General features: G+C 37.4%; 1 protein-coding gene across 3 annotated transcripts in view; it reads left to right on the top strand.

The window, feature by feature from the left end:
• Window positions 1–22,047, top strand: part of LOC122801095 (glutathione hydrolase-like YwrD proenzyme) — a 1,228,450-nt gene that overhangs the window by 853,290 nt on the left and 353,113 nt on the right. For all 3 annotated transcript variants that reach the window (XM_044070614.1, XM_044070615.1, XM_044070616.1), the window contains exon 9: window positions 18,582–18,752. In XM_044070614.1, the coding sequence (XP_043926549.1) occupies window positions 18,582–18,752 (171 nt within the window). The remainder of the gene's footprint in view (window positions 1–18,581; window positions 18,753–22,047) is intronic.

Genomic DNA, 22,047 nt, shown 5'->3' on the forward strand with positions numbered 1-22,047 from the left:
CCAAGCCAGGGATTATTTCCTTTAACTAGCAAAAAGACTAGGCATCACTATCAATCTCACAAGTCGTCACTGATTCCTGTTCAGATCCTAGACTTCATTGGAGCTTGGTTGGACACTATCCAAATGAAAGTTTTCCTAACCCCAGACAGAGTACACAGTCTAAAGTTACACGTCTTGTACGTCCTTCAAGCCCATGTTCCGACAGTAGAAACAGTTCTGGAGGCATTGGGGTCTGTGGTGGCCACGATCAACCTCTTAACCTTAGCGCGACTTCACATGCAGATTCTTCAGTGGACTCTAGCAGTCCAATAGTTTATATTAGCTCTACCATTATCTCATCCAGTCCATATCTCCAGAGTATGCAGGGACTCTCTTCGGTGGTGGATTCATTCCCTGGACCTAGTCAGGGGACGTCCCTTTCTTTCGCCCTTTCCCAAAACCACAGTGACCACAGACACCTCCCAGGTAGGCTGCGGGGGCATTGCTAGGGAAGGACAGTCCAAGGCACGTGGTCCCCATCTGAGACCAGTTTGCATATCAACATCTTGGAGATGAGGGTGGTTCTTCTTGTGTGCAGACCCTCTATGCCCTTCTTCCTCTAGGGATGATTGTGATTTAGACAGACAGCATATCAGTAGTCTGGTATATCAACAAACAAGGAGGAACCAGATCTTACCCCCTTTGTCACAAAGCCATGAGAATGTGGGAATGGGGTATCTCCACTAGCCTTTTTCTGGTGGCAATTCACATCCCGGGATGGTCCAACATTCTAGCAGACAGGCTCAACACATCTTATCCTGATGTCTTAGGAGTGGTCTCTAAATCCTTCAGTGGCAGAGCAGATCATTCTGAAATAGGGTCATCCTTGCTGCAATCTATTCACATCCCTCCAATATGAAATGCAACGAGTTCTTCACTCTGAATCCCCCTCAGGGGAAGCCCCCAGAGACTCACTGATTCACGCTTGGCCTCCCGGTCTTTTTTATGCCTGTCCTCTGCTGCCCCACATCTTGAAGTTTCTTCAGAAAGCTAGCAGGCTGGGGAACACTGTGATCCTCATCGCCCCATTCTGGCCTCGCCAGGTTTGGTTTACCTCCCTTTGGTCTCACCTAGTAGTTCCACCATGGATGTTGGCTACGGTTCCGGATCTTATTTCTCATCCCTCGGGGATTCCTCACCCAGACCTGCACAGTCTGAAACTCACTGCTTGGCTACTCCAGTTCTCCTGATTATTAGGACTCCTGGTTTATCATCTCCTGTTAAAACCACTTGGGTGGCGGCTCACAAATCTTCCACCAGAAGGATATACTGTAGCAAGTGGAAATGGTTGGGCTTCGCAATGGGCACTGGACCCCTTTACTGCTCCTGTGTCTACAGTATTAGAGTTTTTGTCTGGGATTTTTCAGCAAGGTGCCAGTTCCTCCACTGTCAAAGTCCACCTGGCTGCGAGTTCTAATTTTCACATGGGGAAAAACATGACTTCATTAGCCTCTTGTAAACTTTGCAAGACCTTCCTTAAAGGTGCCTTTCTTCTAAGACCCCCAGTGAAGGATCCTATGCCCCCATGGGACCTTACTTTTGTGCTTCAGACGTTAGTCTCCTCTCCTTTCGAACATGCAACTTTGGTGGATTTGCAGTACCTATCTTGGAAGACTGCTTTTTTGATCACCATTACTTCTGCCAGGAGAGTGTTGGAACTTCAGGCACTATCAAAGTTCCTTACATGATTTTTCATAAGGACAGGGTTTCTTTGCATACTGACCCGTCTTTTCTTCCCAAAGTAGCATCAGAAGCAAATATTAATCAGACTATCAGTCTTCCTGTCTTTTTTCCTAATTTTCAAAATAGGGGTGAATATAAATTACATCTGCTGGATGTGCACAAGCAATTGCGATTTTACTTGCACAGGATGAAAGCTTTTCGTAAGTCTGATCAGTTCTTTGTTTCTTACTCAAAACCTTTTTAGGGAAACCAATTTCTAAGGTGACAGTTGCTCGCTGGATTTCCCAATGCATTTTTCAAGCATATTCTGTCAAGGGAATTTCCCCTCCAGGTCAGGTAAAAGCGCATTCCACCAGATCTATGGCTACTTCAGTGGCCTTTTGGTCCAGGGTGTGGCTGGATGATATTTGTTCTGCAGCTACTTGGTCTTTATCTCATACCTTCATTTCACATTACAAATTGGACATCGTATCCAGAAACAAAGCATCCTTTGGCTCCGCAGTGCTCCAGAATATCCTTCCATGAGGGCCACCCAGGTGTTAGTAGCTGGGGACTCTGTCCCACGGGTTGTAGACCAAATTAAGTCAACTACTTCAGATAAAGAAGTTATGTATTCACCATAATGTTCCATCTGAGTAGTTGTACTTCATTTGTCTTCAACAGTCCCCCCTTCCCCCGACTTTGTCACTATTGTCCTGACCATGGATATGGAAGATGAACATCCTAGGAGCTGTCCATTGTTATGCTTAGCTCAAGATTTTTTTGGGCTGCCAGTACTGGTAAGGTCTTGTTGGGTCGGGTGTATGTTATATGTTTAGCAGCAAACTCTATCTTAAGGGAGGAAGGAGACGGGGGGCATTATAGGTAAGGGGAGGAGTTTGGAACTTGGATTAAATGCTGGATATGCGGCCGTGTTGGATCCAATACAGATCCATAACTCACAAGTTGAAGACAAATGAAATACAAGTACACAGATGGAACGTTATGGTGAGTACATAACTTCTTTTTAATGCCCCTTTTGATGGGGCCACCTTATTCGGACCAAAGGTGAAAGAGACTTTAACTAGAAGACAGCAAGCTGGTAAGACCCTGTCTTATGTCACCATCTGATTCTCCGCTCCTCAGAGATCTGTCTCCAGGAATCAGAGGTCTGGGTAGCAGATGTGGTTTAGGAAATCACAAGGATCCTACCAAGACACTTCTAGTGATTGGCCTCCAAGTGGCAGAGAGTGTGGGCATCAAAATGGACATCACCCAAGGGGCAGAAACGAACCTCAGAATCAGGGTTTCAGATAGCCCATTTCCGAGAAACCCTTTTATTGCCCCTGAGAGGCTGCCCAACTGCCATACTCTGGAGGCTGTTGAAGGGCATTTGTCTTCACTTTGCAAAGCATAACAACAGATTCCTGGGTGCTAGACATTATTTCCAGAGGTTATATAATTCTGTTTTCCTTTAGTCCAAAACAAAGGAGAGTAGTTCCCGATGTTCCGCCCATCAGCAGGAACTAGCAGTAGCAGAAATTTCAAAGCTACTAGAAAAAAAAGAGTCATCCAACCTGTTCATTTTATTTCCAAAGAAGACAGGGTGCCTCATGGCTATTTCGGGTCTGAGTTATCTAAACCAGTTAGTGAGACAGATAACATTCCAGATGTCCTCAATTCAGTCCATTTTGCCTCTGTTGAGGAAGGACAATTGGATGTGCTCAACAGATCTCAGTGATGCATGCTATCACACAAAGATTAAGGGAAATTTATCCATTTCAAGTTGGTTTGCAGTTTTTGTCAGTTCAAAGCTCTGCCCTTCGGTCTCACCACAGCCGCTGTGTGTTCACCAGAGATAATGACAGTAGTAGCAGCACGACTTTGGCTATCTAGATGATTGGCTCCTCAAGTCCAGCATTGTGTCAGAACAGAGACTTGGCATCACCATCACTTGGGAAAAGAGTCAACTCACTCCTACTCAAAAATTAGAGTTTATCGAATGTCACCTAAATACAGTCTTGTAAAATAGTCAGCCTAGCCCCTTGCAGAGTGCTTCCTATCTGGATGACAGTTTCAGCTCTACTAAGACATCCTTCTCCCTCAACAAGATAAATACTTCAGATGCTAGGCTTAATGGTATCCACTGTACTACTAGTACCCTTAGCAAGATTCTACATGAGAGTTATTCAGTGGGTGCTTAGTTGTACATTGTTCTCAAAATCATCATCCTCTCCATGCAATGATAAGTAAGATTACTCCAGTTTGCAGAAATCAGGTATCATGGTGGGTAACATCCCCTTCTTTCACAGAAGGTCTCCCCTTTGTGACCTTTCCAGTGGTGACCATGGACAATTCCTCTTAGGGTGGGTGGGGGGCATTTCAAGGGAAAAACAGTCCAAGGCTCCTGGTCGCAAACAGATGCATAACTTCCCATCAACATTCTGAAGATGAGAGTGGTCCTCCTAGCATTGTACGCCCTTCAGAATACTCTCCCCATAGGTGTGATAGCCGTACAGACAGACAATATGTCAGTAGTATAGTACTTAAACACACAAGGGGAAACATGCTCTTACCTGTTGTATCAGACATCCATGAGAGTATGGCAGTGGGCGATGTCTTCACATCATTTTCTAATAGGAGCAAACATTCCAATGAATTCCGGTTTTCTAGTAGACAGACTGAGCAGATATATTCTGATGCCTTCAAGTGGTCTCTAAACTCAGTAGTAGCGGCGGAGATTTTCAGTCACTGGGGTAGCCTTACTGTGATCTCTTTGCATACAATCTTAACAACAAATGCAGCACTTAAATTCTCCTGATCCCTCAACAGGGACAATCACTGAGGGACGCTGTTGTCCATTGTTAGCCCCAGGGACTTCTGTACGCCTTTCCTCCCATTCCACTAATGAACAAATTCCTACAGAAAGCAAGGATGTGCAAGGCCAGAGTAATCCTCATAGCCCCCTTTTGGCCTCAACAAATGTGGTTTCTCTTCCTATGGCCTCTTCTACTTCATCCTCCTTGAATGCTGAACCATTTCCCAGATCTTGTGTCTCACCCTTCCGGCTTGCTTCCTCCAGATTAGAAGTGCATGAAACTCACTGCATGGTTCCTCCAATTTTGAAAATAGCCAGAGATGCCAGGCTGTCCCCTGCAGTGGTTCACATTCTGACAGCTTCACAAAATTTTTTTCCACTACCAAAGTCTATCATAGTAAATGGAAAAGATTTTCCATATGGGCAAATTCTAAAGGTGTAGACCCATTCTCAGCTTCAGTTCCTACCATCTTACACTTCCTTTCAGAAGGAACCTGTACAATTCAGTTGTAAAACAAACAAATCTGTCAGGGGAAAAAATATAAAAAATAAAAAAACGTACAATAAGCACCCTTAAACTAATACTTTATTGAAGCACCTTTTGATTTAATTGCAGAATTCTGTCTTCTTGGGTAGGAGTCTATCAGCATTGCACATCTTGACTTGGCAATATTTGCCCACTCTTCCGTGCAAAAGTACTCCAAAACTGTGAGATTGTAAGGGCATCTCTTGTGCACAGCCCTCTTCAGGTCAACCCACAGATTTTCTATTGGTTTTAGGTCTGGGCTGTGGCTGGGCCATTCCAAAACTTTAATTTTCTTCTGGTGAAGCCATTCTTTTCTTGACTTGGATGTATGCTTGGGGTCAATGTCATGTTGAAAGGTGAAATTCCTCTTCATCTTCAGCTTTCTAGCAGATGGCTGAATGGTTTGGGCCAAAAGTGACTGGTATTTGGAACTGTTCATAATTCCCTCCACCTTGAGTAAAGCCCCTGTTCCAGCTGAAGAAAAACAGCCTCAAAGCATGATACTGCCACCACCATGTTTCACCTTGGGGATGGTGTTCTTTTGGTGATGTGAAGTGTTTTTTTGTGCCAAACGTACCTTTTGGAATTGTGGCCAAAAAGTTCAGCCTTGGTCTCATCAGAGCATAACACATTTTCCCACATGCTTTTGGGAGACTTGATGTATTGTTTTGCAAATTTTAGCCGACCCTGGATGTTTTTCTGTGTAAAAAAAGGCTTCCATCTTGCAACCCTACCCCATAGGCCAGACATATGGAGAATACGGGAGATTGTTGTCACATGTAGTACACAACCAGTACTTGCCAGAAATTCCTGCAGCTCCTTCAGTGTTGCTGTAGGTCTCTTGGCGAGTCTACATCATAACATCAAAAAGACCAAATGTCAAATGGCCTAAAAGTCGAAAATGCCGTATCTCAAAGTTGCTTTTGTGAGGGACTGCCCCCCCTCTCCCCCCGCTAGTTATATATAACCACCTCTGAGATCGCACTACAGTGAGGAATGGGCAAATTTTCAGATCTTCACAGTACCGAGATCTCACAAAAAACACATCGATATACGGCATTTTCGCATTTTAGGCCATTCAATTTTCAGCCATTTCATTGTTATGATAGGAACCCCTCTCTCCAGCCTCCCTGACCAGTTTTCGTCTAGTCTGCTCATGAATTTTGGAGGGATGTCCAGTTCTTTGCAATGTCACTGTTGTCCCATATTTTCTCCACTTTTTGATGACTGTCTTCACTGTGTTCCTTGGAATATCCAATGCTGTAGAAATTTTTTGTACCCTTCTCCTGACTGATACCTTTCAACAATGAGATCCCTTTGATGCTTTGTAAGCTCTCTGTGAACCATGGCTTTTGCTGTAGCAGGCAACTGAGTAATTGTCAGTAAAATCCTACTAGGACAGCTGAACTTTATTTGGCGTTAATCAGAGTCTCTTTAATTGATGGCAGGTGTGCACCTAAGAAGACCGAATGTTGTAATTAAATCAAAAGGTACCTCAACAAAGTATTAGTTTAAGGGTGTGCACACTTATGCAACCAGCTTATTGTACGTTTTTTATTTTTTGTATTTTTCCCCTAACAGATTTGCTTGTTTTTCAATTGAATTGTACAGGTTATAGGTCACATTAAAGGCGGGAACATTTTTGAAATGATTTATTGTGGTCTCATTTTTTTATATCACAAAAACCTGACATTTTAACAGGGGTGTGTACAGTTTTTATATCCACTGTATCTGTATCTATCAATATATATATATATATATATATATATATATATATATATATATATATATATATATATATATATATATATTTATAGAGAAAGAGAGAGAGAGGTATTTTATTTATATTGTTTTATGTATGTATGTATTGTGGTATTATATAATTTGTGATTAACGTGAAAGTATTCAGGTGTGAATAGACAGAATTTATGGTGTAAATGGTATAATTAGACTGTTATAATATGCAAACAGTAATCTGATTTTTTTAGTTACGTTTGTTTTACTATTAGAATTCAGTCAAAATATTTATAATCTATCATGAAATGCATCATAAGCTCTTCTAACACATTTTCAGTAAATAATTTCTTGGTTAAAATTCTAGATATTGTTATGAAAGCCATTTATATATGTCATCGACTGCATGTACTTGCACTGTTGTTTGATGCACAATGTTTATCTTTTGCTGTGTTTTTAATGATGGTTCTAAAATTATCTGGATGAGTTACATGTTTGTTGAGGGTTAAAATTTTTAATTATCTACTAACACATGCAAAAGGAGAAATTGAAATAATCACTTTGTATATAACTTAATGAAGGATGAAATATTATTCTAGTTTTATTTATTGTGCAAGTTGTACAGAAAAATGAAGAGGTGTTTTTGTGAGTTTGCATTTGTATTGTAAGAAACTGTGTAAAAAGCCCAGACGTGTGAATCTTGATAACAGGCAGGTGCTAGACTTAAAATGCAGCTTGATAAAAACAAACTGTATTTAAAAAACTGTATATGCATTATTTTATGTAGTGGTACAGGACATTTTGGAGGAGGTATGTAGTGTAATGAAAAATATTTTCATTGGGTTGTTATAGTGGTCTTGGTAATAATTTCAAGAGTTCCATAAGCAAGTTGATGCAGAAAGTCACCACTTGTTAAAAGGCTTTTTTTATCAGTAAAACACTAATGTGCATCAGTGGATTACAGTCACAGTCTTGCCAATGTTCTAAATCAGATTAACTATCCTAATGCCCCTCCAGCAGAATATTCTCTCTGTAGTGTTTCTAGAAATAAAGTTTTTTGTATACAAATATTTGAAACCCAGCTACCTTAACACCAAAATATTTAAGGGTTAATCAGCACTGAAGGGTCATCTCTGAGTAACTGGCTTATGCATTATAAAGGTATGTCATCTGATAAAAAAAAATCAGATCGAACTGTTTCAGATGTATGTCCACTCAAGAAACACTACTGTTACATGAGAGAATATTTGTCTTCTGTCACTTTCTACAAACGCCTTCCCCAGAATTCCAAAATATCTTGAGCATGGGTTAGAACAATATGCTAAGTAATTACCCCTGACTGAGGCAAGAACGAAGGGCTCTGACAGTCATTGCTTGGCACATTAATGAGAACTGGTAGAGGTGTATTCCTGATTTGTAAAGGGGAATCAAACTTGCAATGCCAAAGTTGTTTGAGATTTATATTGCTGAAGCAAAACTCACAAGCAACAGAGAACATTGTGGAAGGCCAGACTGGCCTGCAATAGCAAGCTGCACATAGCTGTTCTGCTACTATGGGGGGAGTCATTGTGGGGAAGGCTGAGGACTGCTCACATGTGTGGCAAGATTGTGTGTGAGTCATCCCTAAGTTTCAGTGGGGATGGCTTGTACATGTAGAATAGTTAAAAATAGGTGGTATATTATGGTGCACTAGAGGCCCTTTATACCGGTCCCAGTTCAAGGTCAGTTAGAATGCATTCTTGATGGCCATGTTTGCATTCACGATGGCCAAGTTACATGTCATGCATATATTCTCCCATCTGTCATATGGGTGGCTTTGTGCAAGATGTTCTTTTGACTAGGCATCACCACCAGTATGTCAGCAGTGGTACTCTAGGTAAGCTTTTTTGCCTGTAGTATGTGTACTGACCCACAAGAAGAACCGTGGTCTTGGCGTGGGGACCAACCAGTTATTCATCTGGAACATGCAGTACTATGAATGGGCTGTGACAAAGGGGGATACTGCCAGCACAGCTATCTGGAATTTTGTATATAATTATATGCCATTTGTGAATATCAAATTGATTTATATAAGATGCTTGTGTTATGATTCAAAGATGGCTGCCGTTCTGTAAGCACTGCTGAACTGCAGCTCTCTAATTAACCTGAGGAAATCTAAACCCTGAGTGGATAATATAAAGCTTTTAACATCAAATCTTCGATAAAATAACTTCAACTACACTTAACTATCTATTACTAAGAAGAAAAAACGGAAAAAAGGAATATATTTCACTGGATTACAACAGATTAGCTGGCTCTGCAGAGAGAAGTAAACAAAGGAACCGTGTGCTTTCTATACTGCAAGTCTTTGTGTTCAAATAAGATGTCAAAGAGGAAAAAACATGGATACAACCACTACTAAAACAAAACTTTCAGAATTGCAGTCACCTGAAAAGGATGTGATTTCTAAAAGACAAAAAATTACTAAAATACAGGAACAACAGAAATCAGGGACCAAATCTAAATCTGAACAACCTTTAAACATGGAAGATATCAGAAATGCTCTGCTACCCATACAAGAAGCTCTGAAAGAACTGACTTGTCAAATACAAACATTTGGGAACTCATGTACTCAGTTGCTGGAGAGAATGGACAAGACGGAAGCTCGAATTTCTGAAACTGAGGATAAATTAACTTTACTTGAAAAGAAAACTAATCTACATGATGTGGATATACAGGCTATGCAAAACAAGCTTATGGACTTAGAAGCAAGATCCAGGAGAAACAATATTATTCTCAGAGGGATTCCAGAATCTATTCAGTATAATGAATTAATTCCATCCATATTACAAATATTTGAAGTGCTGTTAAATGACTCTGATGGGGTGAAACAAATTATTATTGAAAGAGCGACAGAGCTTTGAGAGAGTCACAAGCATCTAACTTTCCTAGACCTGTATATGTTAAAATACTTAACTATCAAGATGTAAGCAGAATACTTACTACTGTAAAACAAACTGGAGGCTATACCATGTGGAAAAATAATAAAATATCCATGTCACAGGATTTACCCATACAGGTAAGACAAGCTAGACAGTCTTTGTCTCCATACTGTAAATTTCTTATTGATAAACAAATTAAGTTTCAAATGAAATACCCACATATGCTTATATTTACAATGGATGGGATTAAACATGCTATTTCCACTAAAAATGAGGCAAAAAAAATCTGTTTCTTAAAGTTTTCAAGGCTTTACCTGTATCAGAGACTTGAATTGAACTTTCGTTGAGACTGGCATGCTGCTGAGGTCGGATCCATTGTTTACTGTGTTCCCAAGACTGGATAATCCCTTGTTTGCGTTTAAAAAGCTATAGGCCTCTTCCAGAGTAATAAAACTGTTTGTTTTTGCTTATCTTGATTACCTGCGTTCGTTTCCCATCATTTTATGGTGTTTTCGATGAGGAGGAAGACAGGAAGTGCCTAAAATGCTGTCGTGGGTGCAGATTAGTGACACTCCGAGTCTGTCTGTAAAAGTGGTCCCCCGTCGCGAATATTTCACAGGGTTTCCAGGCTTGGGAAACCAAAGGAAACTGTTTTAACATCTTTTTATTCATTTAACTTCAAAATAACACTGTTGTATGGTAAAGTAAGCACATAGGAATATTTTATTTGTTTCTCTTATACATGTTTATGTAGAATTTTGTGGTTATATTATTTAGAGAGGGTGCAGGGATTTAGTAATGTTTGTATAAATATGCTTCTCATTATAGTTCATAATGTACTGTGTTAAAGTGATAATGCATTTTATATTAGTTAGTTAGTAGTTTGCTTTAGTATAAAACTATGATAGTGTGGGTTTATAACCAGGGATACCTGTATTTACCTATATATTTATTTTAACATAGGGTTGTATTTTAATATATTTTTTTTGTGTGTCTCTATGCATGCGGTTTATCTATAGATAGCTAATCCAAATATTAAAACTTCCTTTTTTCAATTTATTTTCATATGTACTGTAATATTGTATTTTAATTTGATTTGCTTAAATATACTTGATTGGGGAGATGTAGCTCAATGCAGTGCTTGTTAGGGAATGTTTAGTTTAGGCTTTGTCGTAGTTAAGTTAGATTATATAGGTCTCAACTATGGAACATGTTTGAAATTTTATAATGTGATGTTTTCCTGTTTGTTTCTTTTCTTAAACCTTCTGTTATTCTATATTACACAGGACCTATATATGTCCTGGTCCGGGTAGTGGGTAAGCACTGGTTTAGGACAGGATATATGGATTGCTTCCAGATCATGTATGGTTTTGAATATACTGTATTTTTTTCTTAATCTTTTCTCTCCAAAACCTTTATTGTACAGTCAATCTTGGTAATGTGGGAATTAGATTCATGGAATGTTAAAGGGCTCCAGAATTTAAAGAAACTGTTGTTACATGTATTGTTGCAGGCTAAGGCGTGGTTTATTTTACTGCAAATTTAATGAATGATCAATGGGTTGATATAAAAAAAGTGGATCAGAGAAGTAATAGCATCGGAAGGTAAGTCAAATAGTGCTGGGGTAGCTATAATTATTAAAGACCAATATAAGGACAAAATTTTAGATTCTAATACAGATTGCTATGTTATTCTGGCATCTACCTTATTTGATAAACCTATTTTACTTTTAAACATATGTGCACCTTGTAATGATCAACAAATATTCATAACATCACTGTATTCAATTTTAACACAATTTGATAGATACTACGTAATTTTTGGAGGTGATTGGAATGCTTATCAAAATCTGAAGTTGGATAGATCTTGTCCACACAAAGCATTTAATAAGCATGCAGTATTGGCACTGGATGATATTAAAGAAGACTTTCAACTATATGACCCTTTTCACTATTTAAACAATGCTAATAGTACAAATAATTTTACATTTTATTCCCCATGTCATAAAATGTGGTCCAGAATAGATTTCTTCCTGATTTCAAGAACATTGATTAGTTTAGAACCTATAGTTGTTATACATGCACGGTATTTATCAGATCATTGAAAATTTCGCTGAGTTTTGCTAAGGAGATAAAAGATACCTTGCAAAGAGGCTATAATTGGTCTCTTAATCCAAATCTGCTGAATAAGGAAGAAATAATACAGGAAATTACAAAGTACCTTAAAGACTTACTGGTTAGTCTAAAGAAACAACAATATGCCCCAGATATTGAATGGGCAACAGTTAAAACACAAATAAGAGGGATCCTTTTGCAAAAAGCCTCTTATTATAAAAAAATACTAAATAAAGATATTCAAAACTTGGAAACGAAAATTAAATTATTAGATCAACAACTGATTCGGAATTTTAATGAACAAACAGAGAAAGAACTATTTAAATGTCAGAAGGATCTCTTCTTAATACAAAATAGTAGATTAATATTCCAAGAATATAAGATGTTAGCGAGATATGCTAATCACGTTCAAACACCATCGAGAGCGTTGGCTAGGATCATTAACCAATCAAAAACAACACTACACATTTCGGAAATACAATTTAATAATAAAATATATTCTAAAACAGAGGATATTATTAATATTTTTGAGAAAATATATACAAAAATTTATGATGGGCAAAAGGATATGTCCTTGCATAGAATCTATGAACAATTTTTACAATCAATTAAGTTTCCAGAAATAGGAGAGGATATTCAAAATGATTTAGTTAAACCGATATCTGAAGAAGACATAGTATATACAATTCAACATATGAAATCACATAAATCACCAGGTCCTGATGGGATGACAGTGGAGTTTTATAAAGGTTGGATATTTTTGGTAAGGTACTTTCAGTTATATTTAACTACATAATTAGGAATACTATTAATGATCCTCATCTTAACGCCTCAAAGACTATTTTTATACATAAAGCCAATTCAGATCCTCAAAACCCCGATAATTATAGACCGATATCATTAATGAATGTAGACATGAAAATTCTAACCTCCATTATAGCATCTAGGCTGAAGAAAATCATGACTCATATAATATCCAAAGAACAGGCTAGATTTATGGCAGGTAGACAAACCAGTGATAATACTCTTACATTACATACTATGATAACACATGCTAAACAAAATAATCTTAATATCTATGCCCTTATAATTGATGCACAGAAGGCCTTTGACAGGGTTGATACAAATTTTTTGTTTGCTCTTTTACATTATTTTAATATATCCCATGAATTTGTTCAAATGTTGCAAATATTATGTAGTAATCCCTATACTACACTGTGCATTAATAGAAGCCTCTCCAAAAGAATACAGATTAAGACTGGAACTGCCCTTTGTCCCCTTTACTATTTAATCTTTATCTTGAACCTCTGTTCTTATATATTAAACAGAATGTCTATCATAATGTCCCAATAATTTATGGAACTAAAATCTTAATGGCAGCTTTGGATGATCTTAATATTTATTGTGCATCTCCAATATCTGACACTGACAAATTATTGAAGGCTGTTAATGATTTTTCAGAAGTCTCTAACTACAAAACTAACTTGGAAAAAAACAATATTTTTCCTTTAAAGACATCTAAACCTTTTTTGTTATTGCCTTTGGTTGGGCAGGTAACATTTAAAGAAAAAATTAAATATTTAGGTATTGAGTTTTCTACAGACAATAAAGACTTCTACAATAATAACATTAAAACAATTTGGGACCAAATAATTTCTGATTTCGGGAGGTGGAAAAATTTACGATTGCCACTACTAGCAAAAGTTTCAATTGTCAAAATGAATGTGTTACCGATTACTTTATATTTTTAGGTCAGCCCAATTAATTTCGAGAAGACATTTTTTAAAAAATTCATAAAGAATTGGCTAAATTCATTTACCAGGATATCTTATGATAAATTAATGAACTCTAATAGAATTCTAAGAATTGCCAACTATAATACAACTACTACTAAGTGGACACCAACTTGGGTGATTTTGAATTATAAATATATTTTAAAGTTAAACATTAATCCTAAAGCAATACCCTTTTGAACACATTAAAACTAACATATTATCTATACAAGATTTATTTCAATCTTTGGATCTGGGTCAGTATATGATGGTTTTCAACCCTTTCATAGGAATCCTAATTTAAAATTGAACAATCAATTAATTGATCTTAAAAAGTTTCCACTAATAGTTAATTTAACTTTGATTGATATATACAAATATCTGGACTGCTTCGCCAATCAAATAAGACAAGAATTTAACTTACCCAAAATGATCTTGTTATTTTGAGACAAATTAGAGAACTTGCTATGAGCTACTTTATAAATTTTAAACCTGAAGATGAAAATGTTAATAAATGCTTTGTGTTGCCCTCCAACAGGATATTAAATATATAAATTAAAAAGACTTTAAATTTCATATCCACTGTATCTGTATCTATCAATATATATATATATATATATATATATATATATATATATAGTATTTTATTTATATTGTTTTATGTATGTATTGTGGTATTATATAATTTGTGATTAATGTGAAAGTATTCAGGTGTGAATAGACAGAATTTATGGTGTAAATGGTATAATTAGACTGTTATAATATGCAAACAGTAATCTGATTTTTTTTTGTTACGTTTGTTTTACTATTAGAATTCAGTCAAAATATTTATAATCTATCATGAAATGCATCATAAGCTCTTCTAACACATTTTCAGTAAATATTTTCTTGGTTAAAACTCTAGATATTGTTATGAAAGTCATTTATATATATCATCGATTCCATGTACTTGCACTCTTGTTTGATGGAACATTGTTTATTTTTGCTGTGTTTTTAATGATGGTTATAAAATTATCTGGATGAGTTACATGTTTGTTGAGGGTTAAAATTTTTAATTATCTACTAACACATGCAAAAGGAGAAATTGAAATAATCACTTTGTATATAACTTAATGAAGGATGAAATATTATTCTAGTTTTATTTAAGGTTTTTATTATTTGTGCAAGTTGTACAAAAAAATTAAGAGGTGCTTTTGTGAGTTTGCATTTGTATTGTAAGAAACTGTGTAAAAAGTCCAGACATGTGAATCTTGATAACAGGCAGGTGCAATACTTTATATGCAGCTTGATAAAAACAAACTGTATTTAAAAAACTGCATATGCATTATTTTATGTAGTGGTACAGGAAATTTTGGAGGAGATATGTAGTGTAATGAAAAATATTTTCATTGGGTTGTTATAGTGGTCTTGGTAATAATTTCAAGAGTTCCATAAGCAAGTTGATGCAGAAAGTCACCACTTGTTAAAATGCTTTTTTTATCAGTAAAACACTAATGCGCATCAGTGGATTACAGTCACAGTCTTGCCAATGTTCTAAATCAGATTAACTATCCTAATGCCCCTCCAGCAGAATATTTTCTCTGTAGTGTTTCTAGAAATAAAGTTTTTTGTATACAAATATTCGAAACCCAGCTACCTTAACACCAAAATATTTAAGGGTTAATCAGCACTGAAGGGTCATCTCTGCGTAACTGGCTTATGCATTATAAAGGTATGTCATCTGATAAAAAAAAAATCAGATCAAACTGTTTCAGATGTATGTCCACTCAAGAAACACTACTGTTACATGAGAGAAGATTTGTCTTCTGTCACTTTCTACAAAGACCTTCCCCAGAATTCCAAAATATCTTGAGCATGGGTTAGAACAGTATGCTAAGTAATTACCCCTGACTGAGGCCAGAACGAAGGGCTCTGACAGTCATTGCTTGGCACATTAATGAGAACTGGTAGAGGTGTATTCCTGATTTGTAAAGGGGAATCAAACTTGCAATGCCAAAGTTGTTTGAGATTTATATTGCTGAAGTAAACAGAGAACATTGTGGAAGGCCAGACTGGCCTGCAATAGCAAGCTGCACAAAACTGTTCTACTACTATGGGGGGAGTCATTGTGGGGAAGGCTGAGGACTGCTCACATGTGTGGCAAGATTGTGTGTGAGTCATCCCTAAGTTTCAGTGGGAATGGCTTGTACATGTAGAATAGTTAAAAATAGGTGGTATATTATGGTGCACTAGAGGCCCTTTATACCGGTCCCAGTTCAAGGTCAGTTAGAATGCATTCTTGATGGCCATGTTTGCATTCACGATGGCCAAGTTACATGTCATGCATATATTCTCCCATCTGTCATATGGGTGGCATTGTGCAAGATGTTTTTTTGACTAGGCATCACCACCAGTATGTCAGCAGTGGTACTCTAGGGAAGCTTTTTTGCCTGTAGTATGACCCACAAGAAGAACGGGACCAACCAGTTATTCATCTGGAACATGCAGTACTATGAATGGGCTGTGACAAGGGGGGATACTGCCAGCACAGCTATCTGGAATTTTGTATATAATTATATGCCATTTGTGAATATCAACACGATTTATATAAAATGCTTGTGTTACAGATGTATTAGAACTGTATGTCATATGTATATCAAACTGATGGTACAGAAGTGTGCGTTGAAAAGGTTTTTGTAAAATGCAGTTTGAAATGTAACCACAGTGGGCCCTACTGGAATGAAACAGAAATGTACATGCGCTATTGTAACTGTTTAAATGTATATATTTTAACAGTGTAAACTGGAAGACAGTCAGAAAAATAGCTGACATTAAATTAGTTTATGGCTATGCAATAAAAGATGGTATATTTCATTTTTCACTGCAACAAAAGACACCATGCCTGTAATGGGGAGCTCTCTGTATTGTCTTTAGGATGAAATAATTACTAGTCTTGAAATCTGCCAAAGATCTGAGGTCTGTGTCTTTTTACAGGTAGATGCTAAATACTACTAGCTTCTAGCAGTGGGGGTTTCATCTGGGAACTAGAGTCATATGACAAGAAATTATGTCATTCTGCAAGCTATACCAGCAGTAATATTTGAGATATTAATTTGAGAATTCTTTTAGAGAGACAGACCATTCTGTATTCTGTCTTTGACCTGACAACAACTAGAAGATCCACTCACCACATCTGTCCTGCCCTAATGAAGTAAGTTTCTAGGGAACATTATAATTCTCTTAGATACAGTCAGGAATATAGCAAAGCTTTATTTAGATATATTTGAGACTGTCCTGCAGTGTTGTTTTAAATATTTCCTGTGATTTTGAATTCTGATGTCACTGTAAATATATATATATATATATATATATATATATATATATATATATATATATAGATAGATAGATATATTTAGTATTTACTTGTTCTTTTATTATTTATTATTAAATATATTTAAACCTTTCATTGTGGCTGATCTGTGTAGAGATATTTAAGTTTTGAGAGTACTTGCATATTTGTTTGGTGACACTGTGTGGGCCTCTCCTAATAGCCTTGCTCTTGGTCAAACTATTATTTGAATTAATATTACACAGTAAGATTGGACACCCTTCATTAAGGGCCTAAAGGTAGCTGATTAGGAGTTGACCGGTGGCAGTGGTAACTACCTTATAATCTGGGCAGAAGGGGGCATAGCTAGTAAACCTGTGCCAGCCTGTTCCAGGTGTGTATGTGCGTGTAAATCAAACCTCAAAGAGTGTGTGTCAGCTACTTGTGCAGGGACACAAAGCACTGGTTGGAGAGACAGGGTGCTGGTAGGTCTTGGCTTGGCCACTCAGTTGAGATCTCAACACTATAGCTGCGCCAGTGGGGAGTCTTATTGGGGATCTGGAGAAAGAGGGAGAAACCATCCCCGGGACTGACTGTGGTCTCTGTGGGCTCTAAAGGAAACTGCACTTGATGCAGAGAGCTGCATCTGGAAATACTGTATATGTACTTGTCATCCTCCCAGTGGACATCCCCCACTGTTGCCAGTGGTGAGGATTGAGGCTTCTTGATTACTGGTCCAGTGGTGGGTCGTCACATGGACAATAAGATTTATTAGCATGGAATATTGCAGAATCTCCTTATCCAGTCCTGGCATATGGGGGAATCCCTTTGGACTGCTTTGCTTGGTGCTGTGAGGAGCTATTTTATGTGTAAGTTGCCCTCAGGAAGATGTCATGCCCAGTCTGAGTGCAAATCAGATCTGGAATAGGTCAGCACTATGGAGGATGCTCTCCACTGTGCTGCACTGATGTTCTCAGAATCTTCCCTCTTAAGTTCATTGTTTTGAGAAAAATGATGTTCTTTTAGTTATCCATCTTGTCACTTATCTCTTTAACAGAAAGTAAATAAAAAGTGAGTAAAAGATAATCTCATTGTAAATATGACTTCTGAGATCCATGTTCCTAGAAACCTTTATCCAGGGTGGTATTTGACATGCAATATAATTTTGTTCTTTTAATGATCACTTTTGGACAACAGCAACACAAGTCTGTTCTGGCTGGTCATTGACAGCAACTATTTCATGTTCTGCAGTCTATTCCCTATCAGTCTCCATTGAAGTGGTCATTATCTTTCCTTGCTATGCTATATTTGTATTTTATAAATATAATATTTATATTTTATATAATACTGTCTCAGGGTTTTTTTTCCAAAGTCAGAGCTTGAAAATACAAGCAGGGACAGTACTGTAAGATAGATAGAAGCTGAATTATTGACTAGTCAGTTTTCTGATTTATGTTGCATCAGTCTGATGAAATCTTATTTTTTTCAGACAAATGTGCCTACTGTATAATAAAGTGTGTTTTACACAGATTTTAATTCATTTCAGGCTGCAGAAGCTCATTTTGCTTATAATGAGAACAGCTGTTTTTTTTTTTGTATGCATATATGTGTAAATTAGAAATTTGTTCTGACATTGTATTGTTACTTATTTCCTTGCTATTTACTGAAGTAGTAATTTTTGTTTCCAGAATAGAGGAGCGGGTTTTTCCTTGTGTCCCAGTCATCCAAACTGCTTAGCACCTGGAAAGCGTCCATATCATACCATCATACCTGCACTAGCAACTAATGCATCTTCTGGTAATCTTCTGTGTTCGTTTGGTGTGATGGGTGGCTTCATGCAGCCTCAAGGGCATGTTCAGGTTAGTAAGTGTTAATGCATGCAGTTTTATCTGTAACTTGTTGATGGTTGAAAAGGAACCTCTGTAACCTCATTCACAATAACTCACTACACGTGATACTTCAGATGTTGGTTATTGCCAGTAAAAATTGAGAAAAGCAAAATCACATAGAGAACTTAGGTCTGCTAAAATAAATAAATGATAAACAAAAATCTGGTTCTGACATAGTTTTCCAAGCCTGTTTTAGATAGAATTTAGTGAAGCAATTTCAGTAGCTCAACACACTTGTCTTTGGGGCAGAAGACTGTGTGTTCTGTTCCAACACCAGGCAGTTGGCTTAATTTTCCAGTGCCAACAGTGCAGTGAAGCATAAAGGGGGGTAGTGCATTCCTGAGTTTGTTGACCTTTGGATTAGATGTTAAACCAATATCCCACATGCCTGAGTTGGTGGTTGCTCAGGTGGATGTTGAAGATCCCCTTGCACGTATCAAAAAGAATAGGGAAACTTTCCTCACTGCCTTGACCAAATTTCCCCTTGTCAGTCTGAATACCACCTCAGGTCTTATCTGAAGAGAGGACATTGGCCTTGTAGTACTAAATAAAAAAAAAACATAAAAAAATCTGACACCATTGGCCCAATAGGTATAGGCATAAGGCATGGCTGTCCCCTGTTGCCAGCCTTTTCCTCCAGTTAATGGAGGAGCTGGCATACACAGTGAAGCTAATATTTGATGCTTAATGTAGACTAGATGGCTGTTTTAAGTCTTTTGTTATGTTTGCAGATGACTGTGCTTTCATGAGCTCCAATATGCCACTGCCCTGGAGAGGGTTTTAAATACTTTCCTTCACTGTCCCTCTGCCCAGACTATAGGGTAGATACTGCCACCAGAACACTCCAAAGCCAGCTACTTTAAGGCTGTTACAAGGATACCCAATTATACTGAGAAAAATTAATACTAATACAAATGGTAGTGTTTGACCAATGCAGCAAGGCTTTCAGGAACAGCCACAGTGTCACCAAATATATATATATATATATATATATATATATATATATATATATATATATATATATATATATATATATATAAGTACTCTCAAAGGTTAAAATCATCTCTGAAAGACAAGCTACAATGAAAAGTTTAAATATATTTGATAATAAATAATAAAAGAACATGAAAATACTAAATATGTATTTACAATAAACACCAGCATTTCAGCACAGGAAATATTAAAAATAACACAGATGGAAAGGTTCACACAGATACAGAAAGATAATACTTAACTAATTTCGCTGTATTCTGCTGACTGATCTAAAGAATTACTGACCCCTAGTTCACTTACTAGAGCAAGGCAAGATGACGTGGATGAGTGGTCCTTCTTTGTCAGGTTTCGTAAACAGACTGCCCTGAGACTTCTGTCTCAACTAGTATTAATTCAACATTTCCGTGCTGGCTTACAGAATGACATCACACACATCTGGTCATCTGAATTCTGGTTCCCACACTACCCCCTTTACTAGAAACGGAACCAGAATCTAGCACATAAGTGTCATAATAAACAGACAAAGAGCTGTGCTAAGATGTGTTATAGCATCTGGAAGCTATAAAAACATTTCAAAAACTTCCACCCTTCCAGGTTAGCAATTAGTTCACCCCTAAAAACAAAACAGTAGGAATCCTAGTTTTGGTTTTTACAAACATTTTATCAGAACTGTAAGATACAATCTTTGTGGCCTAAACTAGGTAATTTAATTTCAGACTATTTTTCAAAGTTAGCTGGACTGAGATTAACCTCTTCACTTCCAGTATCCCCTGGTACAATATATTCATTTCAACAGTTACAATACAGTCTGACATATGAGTGTATTTCTTTTCTGTCCAGTAGGACCCACTGTTGGTACATTTTTAACACAAGCAGCTTTACAAATGCATTTTCAACACAGGCACCTGTACAAATCAGATTGATATACAAATTACATTTAATTCTTTACAAAACTCTAGCTAGCTATGCTGGCATATGTTACACATCCTCTACCTTGCTTCTTCTGACATAGCTGGCAATACCTCACATCATCACAACTACATATGTTTTGCGTAGTCAGGAATTTGCCTGTTCCTCTACTACACCTCAGTATAGTTCTTATTCGAGATTTGATTGATTCTACCATATTGGATGACAAGGGACAGATAATAATTATATAGCTTACCTACCAAAGTTTTATGGAAAAAGTATTATTCCTCATTTGAATGCTTATGTGTTGGTCTCTCAACTTAAGGTCTTCTAGTGTATGGCTGAAAAAGTCTCAGCAAGAATCCTCAACCAATTTGAAGTAGTAATGGCTATCTTTTTAATCTGCTGCAGGTCTGGGTCAACCAGGTATACAATGATTGTGCAGCAATCAGTGGCTTATGTTCGGGAATGGGACCTACTGTGACTGCATATGGCATCATCCTGAAATAAGTACATTAAATAAGACAGCAATGCTACACTGGATTTCTAGAGGGGTTATAGAGTGGAAGCATGACCCAGTAATGACACAAGTGCTGCCACACTTCTTACCATCACTTCATCTAAGTGAGCGCCATTAACCATTACCCACTATGTCTATTTGCTAAGCAGTGTTTTACCCATGGTACCACCCTATGATGTATTCAAAATCTGTCTGATTTCATCACTGTATTTTTATCTGGTATACTGACTACGGTGGTGGTGCTGCAGTAGCATTGTTGCCTCACAGTAAGACCTTGTCCTGCTCGATTCTCAGCTAGAGCATCTTCTGTGTGGAGACATGCATGAATGGGCATACCTTCATTGAAGGTTGTGCGTCAGGGCTGGCAACTCGGCACGTAAAAATCCACTGTCAATCATTAGCGGACCGGAGTTCTGCTGTGGCGACCCCTAACCGGGAAAAGCCAAAAGACACAACAACATATTGTTAATTGCCTTTCTAAATACTAAGTAAGCTAAGTCAGTTGTGCTGTCCTAATCTAATCAGTCCACTTTGATCCTATCCTTGATTCATTCCTATGAGGGGTTCACTATATATGTGGACAGTGGTTCACATGTGTTTGATGTATGTTGACTTTTGCAAGGCCTTTTGGTGCTATGCTTCACAACAGTTTTACAAGAAATTTAAAAGGTAAAATTGTGAGCCCAAAACTGGTGAATGAACAGAAAACTAGCTGTCTGTTCAGAAGCATTGGAGGTTTTTAGAAGGGAGCTGCCAAGAGGAGCATTATTAAGCACTGAAGTGCCATAAGTTTCAGTGCTAGAAACAGTCCTGTTTAGTATAATTGTTTTCAGTATCTCACTG

Source organism: Protopterus annectens, chromosome 4.part1 (genome assembly GCF_019279795.1).
Source record: "Protopterus annectens isolate FY-2018-M chromosome 4.part1, PAN1.0, whole genome shotgun sequence".
Lineage (NCBI taxonomy): Eukaryota > Metazoa > Chordata > Ceratodontiformes > Protopteridae > Protopterus > Protopterus annectens.